The 10,360-nt window shown below is 41.5% G+C and overlaps 2 protein-coding genes across 5 annotated transcripts; one reads left to right on the forward strand and one right to left on the reverse strand.

The window, feature by feature from the left end:
• Window positions 1-8: 8 nt before the first annotated feature.
• On the reverse strand, window positions 9-4,767 carry cideb (cell death inducing DFFA like effector b). Of its 3 annotated transcripts, XM_086280274.1 has the most exons (7): window positions 4,757-4,767; window positions 4,307-4,403; window positions 3,497-3,645; window positions 2,801-2,915; window positions 2,000-2,158; window positions 1,720-1,910; window positions 9-628 (listed from the first exon to the last, which is right to left on the reverse strand). In XM_086280274.1, the coding sequence occupies exons 1-7, from the start codon at window positions 4,765-4,767 to the stop codon at window positions 487-489; spliced, it is 864 nt and encodes a 287-aa protein (XP_086136400.1). In that variant the 3' UTR covers window positions 9-486. The 3 variants fall into 3 exon arrangements, with proteins under 3 accessions (XP_086136400.1, XP_086136407.1, XP_086136393.1); XM_086280281.1 differs by lacking the exons at window positions 4,307-4,403; window positions 4,757-4,767 and adding an exon at window positions 4,207-4,305; XM_086280267.1 differs by lacking the exons at window positions 4,307-4,403; window positions 4,757-4,767.
• Window positions 2,847-10,294, forward strand: tinf2 (TERF1 (TRF1)-interacting nuclear factor 2). 2 transcript variants are annotated; one of them, XM_086280151.1, is made up of 10 exons: window positions 2,847-5,255; window positions 5,352-5,576; window positions 6,975-7,064; window positions 7,448-7,543; window positions 7,619-7,729; window positions 7,855-7,978; window positions 8,066-8,900; window positions 9,299-9,357; window positions 9,437-9,513; window positions 9,821-10,294. In XM_086280151.1, exons 2-10 carry the CDS (start codon window positions 5,469-5,471, stop codon window positions 9,938-9,940), a joined length of 1,620 nt encoding a protein of 539 aa, XP_086136277.1. In that variant the 5' UTR covers window positions 2,847-5,255; window positions 5,352-5,468; the 3' UTR covers window positions 9,941-10,294. The 2 variants fall into 2 exon arrangements, with proteins under 2 accessions (XP_086136277.1, XP_086136268.1); XM_086280142.1 differs by having other exon boundaries at window positions 2,849-5,255; window positions 5,374-5,576.
• Window positions 10,295-10,360: the final 66 nt, after the last annotated feature.

The raw sequence follows: 10,360 nt of genomic DNA on the forward strand, positions 1-10,360 counted from the left end.
ACCAGAAGTTTCTGTTATTTTACACTTTTATTTCTTACAATTTAAACCCAAAGAGCGCTTATTTTTATTATAATAACATACTATGTCCAGGATTAAATGTGCAGTTAAACCTCAGTGCAGGAGTTTAACTGGTCTGGCCCTGCTGTGAAAGATATTAAGTGGGTAATATTTCACAAGTTAGCCAGCTATCTTACTAAATCTTGCTTTGTTAGAGGCAAAAAGTATTAAAAATCAGTTTTAAACCTGAAATATGATTACAAAAATACGACATCTATTCATACAATCACAGTTAATATTTACAGATGCTACCTCAGCAGATGTTTCTCTTAACAAGGTGCTTTCTTTTTCCTCTTCTTAAGGAGGTAAAACATAATTTTCCAATACTGTAGGTACTGAAGGGTTAGAGTAAATTGAGAGGCTCTCAAACAGGTCCAGCAGTCACACAAAAGACCTCATTACTTTAGGTTGCATGTAAACGGGTCCATCTCAGTTCCATCTGGCTGCGTACTCCGCCCTCTGCGGCTGCCAGAGCTCTGCGCCTTCGATGATGCGGCGGATCATGGTGGCAGACGTGAGAAGCAGGTGTCCAGCAGCCTGAAGAAGGGTGGAGGCCACACGCAGCACTTCTCTGGGAACAGCACAGTGTTATCAGGATTAAAGGTCAGTGCAGATTCTTCAGCCTCAACCAGAAACATCTAATGTGATCGTTAAGCTTTTAATAGCTGGCTGTGAGTGACAGCTGCTATTTCTCTTATCCTCTTTTAAAGTTTAAAGTTAAATAATCCAAAATCTGTAGAAAACTGAGACTTATACACAAGTATTTCTTTAGTGTCCTTTTATTCAGATGTTATACTGTTATTATTTGAGGTACTAATCTGGGAGTATAAAATCAAGAAATATCAGAAAAATCAAAGCAAATTTGTGTAATAAAATTTATCGTGTGGATCAGCTGAACTCCACCTAACTATTAAAATGTATTTAAAGTACATAACACAGGCTGGAGCCAGAGCAGGCAGGAAACCAGGTAACTTACTGCACCCTTACTACTTCCATAGGAATTATTGTGCTGCTGCTGATCAAATGCATTTTGTTAACTGAGAATCAGAAGTTCTGGCAGTCTGCTGGTCTGTGTGATAACACCATGCAACATCCCAGCAAATTTACCTCAGGGTCAGGTCATGCAATGCTCGGAGAAACTGCAAAATCGCAGTAGCTACAGCTGAGACTCTACAGGTCTGAGTTATGATGTCAAATATTAAAGTTAATGACAGTGGAGTTTGAAAAAGACTGAACAGGTCTGTGAGCCTAAGCCTTGATGCCCAAGCCAAAATTGCATCTGAACAATCCACAGAACATCTGAAACAATGTCCTTTAAGATGAGAACAAAGTGGAGATGCACAGCACCACATTTAAAGAAAACCAAACTCAGCCTATCAGCAAACACACCTCACACCAACTGTGAAACACGGTGGTGGAGGTGGTGATGATTTGGGCGTCTTACAGTCAGTGAGTTGACTGTGAACTCCTCTGTATACCAAAGTTTTATAGAGTCCAATGTGACGTGTTAAAGTTATTGCTACCGTTCATTTTTATTAAGTGCAAACTAAAGTCTGTATTGATGCTAAAAGACTGAATTTTTCTTCTGCCACTGAAAGCTTGCACAGCACTACATATCCAAATGAACCTTTATTACCCTCCTAACCTTTTCACTTGGCTTACCTGAGAACTTTCTTGGGCCCAAGACACTGAAAGTCAGCGCTCACTGAGTACAGGCCTTGAAATGTGGCCTGCACATTCAATGAGCCAAACACATCTTTGGGGCTCATCCTGTAAAGGTCAAAGGTGACGCGGGCTATGTCTCTCCCAGTACGTGACTTGTTGTGGTCTTGAGCTTTGGGCACAACTGCACCCTGGGGGGCATCAGAGAGATTAGAAAACTGTCACCAAGAGACAAAAAGCACACCCTAAACCCAGACACAGCTTCTGCGGTCAAACCCACCTGTTGTGATCTCCACGTCTCTCCAGGCTCCAGGGCCATGAGCATGACGTTGTCGGGTAGGGTCATGAGGAACTCATCAGAGTCGACTTCTGTACCGTCATCCTCACAAACCAGAGACAGAGACACAGCAGACAGCGAGAGCAGCAACGCCTGGCATACCTGTCAGTATGAGGACAGTAAGCAGTCATATACAGAGAATATGAATTAGTGATATTTACTTCCCAGCTGTAAAAAAAACAAACCCTCATTCTTAATCATTTATTAGCATTAAATAATAATTCAACATGATATGGACTTGAATGGAAACATTTCCATGCCATCTTAAGGACTTAGTCTTAGCCTTTGTTAATACCATGATCATCAGTTAATAAACCAGTTTTTATGGCACCCAATTGGCAAGAAAAAATGCATTTGATCAGCCTCTAGGTGGAGCTGTTGTACACATAGCTGATATTCAGCTGGCGTTTGGAAATGCAGTTTGGCCCTCTTATATTCTGCAGGCAAAGGCAGTGAATATTTGACTAATGACTTCATGTGATCCTATACAAAAATTATAGATTATGATATCATGTTTTTAGATGATGTCATGGCCTTAAGGTAATGAACTATCTTCTAAAAGATTATTTAATCCTCTTTTATTGCCACATTGAAATCATTTGCCCTATTAATTAATTTTATAATTTTAAAAGCTTATTTCTCTTTTTTCAAATTTAATAGATTTCTTAATCTTCTATTTTATTTTGACATTTTTGGCTGAAAATATTTTCACCCTATTGAGAACCTTTCCTCAGTCACTCTCACCCTCTCCTTCAGCTCCTCCAGCGTCCCGGCCGTGACGCCTTTCCTGGTGTTCCTGTTGTGACAGCACACTCTGAAAGGTCTCTGTGTCGGGGACCACACTCGCTTGGTTACAGACCTGAGGACAGACGAGACAAAAAAAGGTTTGAAAATAATAGAACGGTCTCTTTAACAAATGTTTGACTTTTATCTGAGAGGATGCTGGTTTTGTGTCCCAGTAGGTTATATTAACAAGCTGATATTACCCGAACATGACCCCAAAATCTATCAACTAAATTGCATTGAGCCGTTTTTAGTTTTGTTATTTACACAAAGTACTTAACATGAGTCAAACTGTTATGTGAGTTTGATCCTTGTGCGATAGAGACCATTTTCACATACATTCCCTATTTATTGTTATTTCTATTTTATGCACCATCTGTATTTTTATTTACATTAAATCATCCTCTCAATTTCACTCTTCCATTGTCACACTGATTTTACCTGCTTTTATTTTATTTTACGGTTTTTCTTAAACATTTTAATCTGAAATGAGAAAAAAGTTTTTTTCATACCTCAGTCTTACATAAGTCACAGTACTGTACACTTTTGGGAACACCTGTCGAATCATTAAGTTACTTATGCCTGTTTTACGATCGTATCAAGCTGCAGACAGCAGCAGTGTACTAACTGGTACGTTAAAACTCATTTGTCACTTACTTGATGAATGAAGATGTTGTATCCATGCTGGTTAGTTTCTTCCCTTCTCGTCTCTCAGCCTGATGTTTTTGGGGCTGTTTTGGTGTCACACACTGTATTAGTGTTCGTGCTGCTTGTGTTTGACCCAGTTGCTGGACTTTACCCCGGGACTTGGTGATAATTCAGATACAGAACAGAACAGGGTAAAGTTCATATTGATTGTGTTTGACTCAGACGTGCCTTCTTTTATCTGAAAAGCAGAATAATGATATCTACAGCTGATAATTCAGAGGTTGTTTCCTGTGTTTTTATAACTGAACATAAACAGTTTTTTAAGAAGTCTCTTTTTTTTCTTTAAAGAATTATTAGATGGTGTTAGCTTTGTTGGGTCTGTAAGCCTGTATACTGGAGACTGTTTTATGTTGTAGGAGATAACTATAGTGTGTTGTAATCTTTTTGTAATTTTTGGCTGACATAAGGTGTTCAATAAATCATTTAAACAGAACCTGTCTGACAAAGTGAAGTAGGCTAAAAGATCTCAAAAAGTAACACATTATGCCACGATCTAAAGAGACTCAAGGACAGCTGGGAAGCAAACTGACATCTGTCTGTATGGAAAGGTTTGAAAAGTTATTTCTAAGGCTTTGGGATTCCAGTGAACCATACTGAGAGCGATTTTCCACAAAAGGAGAAAACTTGGACCAGTATGAACCTTCCAAGTTCATACTAACAGTCAAACATGGTGGTGGTAGTAGTGTGATGGTCTGGGGTTGCTTTGCTGCTTCAGGATGGCTTGCTGTAATTGTTATAACCATGAGTTCTGCTCTTTACCAGAAAATCCTGATGAGACTCACTGAAGGACAAGTTCACCTGGGCTATGGAAAAGATCAATGATCCAAAACACATCAGCAATTCGACCTCTGAATGGCTTAAAAAAAGAAGAAGAAAGACAAAGTGTGTCAAAATTCCTCCAATGTCACGTGAAACACTTATTGCAAGTTATTGCAAACACTTGACCGCAGTTTTGCTGCCAAGTTGGGCACAACCAGTTATTAGGTTTAGGTGGCAGTTATTTTTTTCAGAGGATCAGGTAGATTTGTACAGATTTTTTTTCGCCTTAATAAATAAAACTATCATCTAAAAACTGCAATTTAGAAACAGTAAATAAACACTTTCGGGTCGTTATAAAGATATAAACTAAATTAATTATTAAATTAATCTAAATGAATCTTTTCTGGTATTCCTCGCCTCAGCTAATATATAATTTTCATTTCTATTTACCTTTTTTCCATTAAATGTTTTCTTTAAATCATGAAGTGTTGGCTGGCAGGCAACGTCAATACGTCATTTCCTGAAACCAGATTGGGTGCGCTTGTGTAAAACGTTTCAACACACGCCAGGGGTGGAGTATTGTGTTTTGATCTGAAGCACCGCCCATTCGGCAGATTCCAATGAACACTGCGAATGACTGCGAGCCTGTCAGTGAAGGCGGGAGGACGAGAAGGCAAACTTTTGATGGACGTGAACGAGCTTTATTTGCATCGCGGGAACAACAGCAGTGCCATTTATGTTTATCAACAGGTGACTCCAAACAGTACTCGAGCTAGTATGTGTTATTATTCCTAAATAAGTTCCTCAGCATTCAGTATTAGTGCCCGTGCTATTTTGAAGCTCAGTGCGGTTAGAAGCTCTCCAAGTTGCTAAGCTAACGTCAACTTTAGAGCCGGTTTCCTTCTGGACTTTTTCAGTGGAATGGCCCCCAGAAAACCAAAGGGAAGCGGTAAGCGTAACGTTTAAACTGGACGTGTGGTGATTGATGCCACTATTTCCAACTTTTACTGTCAGGAGCTCATGCAAGTGTGATTCAGTACTGTAGTCTATTTTTGTTTCTTGCGCAGATGCCAGCCTTCCTTTCGCTGCTCTCCAGCTGCTTGCCCCGCCTGTGCGTCTGGTGTCTGCAGCCCTGTGGAAGGTGCTGAAGCGGAGGGATGTGATGGAGTATGGGGTTGTGGAGGAGTTCGTGACATCTTCCTGTGAGGCTGTGCCTGGGTTGCTCACTGTGAGACACCAGGGCAGGCTGACAGTGGGGCTGAGAGCAAGAGTGAGTATAACAGGAGAAGCTTCACCTCTGTTGCTTGTGAAGCTCGCACACAAGAATTTCACTCACATGTACCTGCACATGTGATGTGACAATAAAAGTGATTTGATTTGGAAATCGGATTTAAATGTGTGCTTGAACCACTGTACTGTGTCCAAGAATGGCACAGTCCCAGGCTCCACCTCTGCAGCTTTAGCCTGGAGTTTGCATGTTTATTAGGGCTTTGACATAGTATTAAAAAGGAAGCACACCATCCTAACCTCATTGCTGGAAGACAGCACAGCATCGATTAGGAAAAGTAACACTATGAACAAACTTGGAGTCATTTCTGACCAGGATATGTCCTGCAGATTGCAAATTGAAATATTATGCAGGACTGCTTTCTTTTATCTGCTCATCATCTTTAAAATTGGAAGCACTCTGTCTCAGTGAACCTTTTTCATGCATTTATTTCATTTATTGCTTCTAGCCTTTAAAATTATAATTCATGATTATCAAGTTGCTCTAAACACTCCTTGAAAACCCTTCAGTTGATCCAAAATGCTGCAGTGAGAGTACTGACAGGGACTAGAAAGACGGAGCATATTTCTCCTATATTGGCTTCGCTTCGTTGGATCCCTGTTAAATCCAGAATTTAAAATCCTTCTTCTTGCATACAGCTTGTCATTAATAGACCTTATATTATCCCTACAGTACACTTCCCTGTGAGAGTGCGTGTTTACTTGTGGTTCCTACAGTATTTAAAAGTAGAATGGGAGGGAGAGCCTTCAGCTTTCAGGCCCCTCTTCTGAGGAACCAGTTCCCAGTTTGGATTTGGGAGATAGACACTGTCACTACTTTTAAGATTATGTTACTCATTTTGATCCAGAATACTGTAGGGTCTTTATATTACAGTATAAAGTGCCTTGAGGTGGACTGAATTTTATACCAGTGGGGAAAAAAGCCATAAAGAGAAACTAAATCTTTGAACCTTTCAGTTACGAACCTTTCAGCAGACAGACGTTAGTGCCTATGTTATGCCCCTCAGCACTTGTTGACGCCGCTCTGTGCCTTAAAGTGGTCTGACACTTCATGGTTGAGTTGCTGTGGTCCATAAACACGTTCACTTTGCAATAACACCACTAAGAGTTGATGTTTGAATATCTAGGAGGGAAGAAACTTCACAAACTGACTTGTAACAACAGTAGCAGTTACCACGCACTCATTCTCACACCATGCAGACCTTTTTATAGAAGAGAGGAAAAACACACCAGTGATGCAAAATTACAAAAATATGATGGCGGTCCTATCGGAGGCTATGAGAGTGGAGGCGGGGACTGTACCTGGTGTTTCTCTGTAGTCAGATGATCTTTACCTCGTTCTTTTTTTGTTTGTTTGTTTGTTTGTTTGTTGTTTAACAAGTTGATCTTGGAGCTGTGCAGTTCACAGCCTGATGCTGAGGTGATTGAGGAACACCTGGAAAGAGTCCGTGTACCTGCTGGAACTTCTTCAGTAAGTGACCTCACAGATCACACTGCCGTTTTTCACAACTTTTATTCTGTGGCGAAAATTTGATACTGATTTTCCTCAGTGTTTTCGTATTCCTTCTGCTCTGTGATTGATTCATTTCAGGCACTGACCACAAAACATGGAGCTGATTTCGGAATTAAACATTGCTCAGTTGAACCTTTGATATTTAGGGAAGAGCTCATAGTGTGTTGCAGCACAGTACTTGTAGCTGAATACTTGCATTGTGATGCAAAGATTATGTATTCAAAAAGACGATGTGCCAAATGGGGATTTTTATGTTACCAATCTACATGTCTTATTTGCTTACTTGCAGATTTCCTGATTGTGGAGAAAATAAATGTAATTTCTTCTCTTTTTCTTCCCAGAGCAAGGATGTAAAACTAATGAGAACAGTGAAAGATTTCCATTCTTTGATTCACACGTTCCTCACAGACCCAGCGATTAGAGAAAAGTTCTACAAAGTGAGTACCTCGCCTCTGCAGCACACACTTCAGCACCTCCACCTGTTGATGAACTTTCACGCCCTCTCCTGACAGGAAGTGTTTCCTGTGGATTACGGAGCAACGTTTGACCAGGAGCTGGAGAAGCTGCTGTGGGAGTTTTTGGTTCGACTGGACCAGCTGCTTCCTGTTCCCAACCTAGTACAGGTAATGAGAAAACGGCTGTTTCCATAGCGTTAGCCATGATTTATTGCTCTTATCGTCACTGCTTTAACAGTTTCTGTGTGCAAGAATTGATCTAATATTTGGGTTTTATTTAATTTTTTTGTCAGACTGCAGCGTGGCTCAGTGACGCCCCCCCTGTCCTGGAGGAGTGTGCACGGGCAGCCACGCAGCCCCAGCTCCTGAAGATTTTACTTCAGCATGAAACCTGCCTTGGCCACCTGGAGTCAGCAGGTTGAAAAAGATAAGATCTGTGTTGTGACGACTGTGACGGGAAGACTTTGAGTGTCAGCTCATGATAATGCTCTTTGCTCTTTACAGCGTCACTACCTCCGAATATGGGAGACTCCATCCTGGCTTCACTCTCTCTGCCACCATCCGGAAGAGTCCCATCAGATCAGCCGACAGCAGCCAGGAAGTTGTCAGTGGATGAATCTGAGGGCGCCGAGCCAAAAAGCAAACCTTCATTTATCGCACCTGTTATTGGACTAATATCGAATGAAGACGTCCCGGTCTTGAACTCTGGCATTAAAAGAACACAGAGAAGTGATGGTCCAGCTGACAATGCTGGACATGAGCAGCTGAACTCCAAATTCACCTCAGTGAAACAGAGGCCAAAAGCCAACGATAAAGGAGCGAAGGAAGGGCGAGAGCAGCTGGAGGAGGAGGAGGGATGCACCCCAAGTCAAAGGAGTGGGGTGAAGCGCAAGAACTCTGACAGAGGAGAAAGCGATTTGGAGGAGGAAGAAGTTCTAAGTGTAACAACACCCGTGGAAAAGAGACTGAGCGGGCAGACGCAGAGTAAAGGTGGCCAGAGGAGGAAGGAAGGCCGAGCAGAAACTATAAGAAAAGAGGGATGCAGCAGGAAAGTCCTGGCAGCCCGGATGAGAAAGCTAGGTGTTAAAACACTATATCACCCTGAAGATCAACACCTCTACTCTGTTTTTGTCGATTGTCTGATCATGGAGCCCAGGGTTGTCATCGAAGAAATGTCAGCTGCTTCTCTCAGGGCTAGTACATCTGGGCCAGAGGAAACATCCTCTTACCAGGCACAAAACAAGCAGAGGAGGAAGTTACCGGCCACAACGTCAACGCAGAGACAGACAAGCAGCCATCTGTCGTCTGACACAGAGTCTCCCGGCTCGCAAGACAAAGAGTAAGGGACTAAAGTGCATAATGGCAATAAACCAAGCACTGTGGTCTGTGTGAATAAGTAATATATGGGTAATGCTATGGCTGCATATTTGTTTAAGAACATGTTTGAAGTAAAAATAGATATTGTGGTTCAGTCAACTCGTTTAAACATGGCATAAACTGTCTGAATACAATAAAAACATCTGATTTAGCTCCACAGATTTCTGGTTTCTTTTGTCTGATATTAATGACTTAACTATGTGCAGCTAGATCACACACACTGATCAACATTTGTACTTCAGTGTTTTCTGGTTGCCTTTAGACTTCAGTTAGAAGTGCACGAAGCTAAGCAGGTCAGCTCGATGCCCCCCCCCCGTGATTAGTCACCAGTTAACAGCTACTGTTGTTTCCCCTCAACAGAAACCATCCTGCACTACACAGCATGAGAAGCTCTCCCTCTCAGCAGCAGAGTGACACAGGTGAATGTGGGGTGTAATTATGTAAGAAATGTATCACCTGCAAAGGTTTGAGCTTATGTGTGTTTACTGTTCTGTTCAGAGGTGCTGGCCGGTGCAGAAGATGATGACTACGTGGCTGATTCAGAGGATGAGGCGACGAAGAACTTCAAAGTCAGGGTGCGTATTCAGAACACATCCAGTCTTAGCTTTGATTATACCTGAATGATGTGCAGTTTCAGACAAAATAGAATAAATGGGAGTGTAAAGCATAAGACTCGGGGGGTAAAATCGGCCTGGCAAGGACTTCAATCTGGCACATCGGGTGGCTTTGTAAAATGTGGAGGGCATGAATTGCAGGCTCAAATACATGTTCATGAATTCTTACAGCTCAGTGTAAAATAAGTTACACGTCCGTGCGGTAACTGATGCCTGTAACACAGTAAACTCTTATTCTTAGTGCTTTGAATCCCTTTGTCTCCCCCAGCTGTTTATGAAACGCTACTACAAGACCAAACACGGCACCTACGTGCCCACCCTGAGGGAGTTTTGGAAACCTGCGATGACCCGGCGCCGCTTATTGTCTGCTGGACACAAACGGAGGTGATGAAATGATTTTTGTCCTCCACCGGCGACATGGTCGGAAAGAATAACAGGTTTTTAAATGCTATTGAGACTGATGGACACTTTTATCTTCCATTTGCTTGAAATAAACCTGACTCAGGGCGATTAAAACTTGAACAGGTGCTTTGACATCGTGGATAAACGTAGCCACGGTTACAGGCAGTGTCATACAGCTTTTTTAAGTCATTTAAATTGCATTTTTTAAAAACATATCTGGATTGTCTGTTACAAATGTGAAATATTTTTAACTTGCAATATGTAATAATATCTCTGTTAATAAAGTTTGTGATTTTTGTATGAAATATATGAAATGAAATGCAAAATAAAAACTGGTTGATGATGAGACTGGTGCACGCTCCATTTGGTTCATCGATGAAGGCGAAGCTCTCAAACGGCTCCTGAC

This window comes from Aulonocara sp. 'chitande type north' Nkhata Bay, linkage group LG3, assembly GCF_057382095.1.
Source record: "Aulonocara sp. 'chitande type north' Nkhata Bay isolate Kocher_YH1m ecotype deep benthic linkage group LG3, A_spYH_male_GT1.1, whole genome shotgun sequence".
Lineage (NCBI taxonomy): Eukaryota > Metazoa > Chordata > Actinopteri > Cichliformes > Cichlidae > Aulonocara > Aulonocara sp. 'chitande type north' Nkhata Bay.

Excerpts from the sequence above, each read along its gene's own strand:
- cideb (XM_086280274.1), bottom strand. Across the intron at positions 3,646-4,306 it reads AGTCTCATCAGGATTTTCTG|TCCCGGGGTAAAGTCCAGCA; the intron begins GTAAAGAGCAGA and ends ATTATCACCAAG. Across the intron at positions 1,911-1,999 it reads AGACGTGGAGATCACAACAG|GGTGCAGTTGTGCCCAAAGC; the intron begins GTGGGTTTGACC and ends GATGCCCCCCAG.
- tinf2 (XM_086280142.1), top strand. The coding sequence starts at position 5,228 with ATGGCCCCCAGAAAACCAAAGGGAAGCG. Across the intron at positions 5,256-5,373 it reads CAGAAAACCAAAGGGAAGCG|ATGCCAGCCTTCCTTTCGCT; the intron begins GTAAGCGTAACG and ends TTTCTTGCGCAG. Across the intron at positions 8,901-9,298 it reads CCCGGCTCGCAAGACAAAGA|AAACCATCCTGCACTACACA; the intron begins GTAAGGGACTAA and ends TCCCCTCAACAG.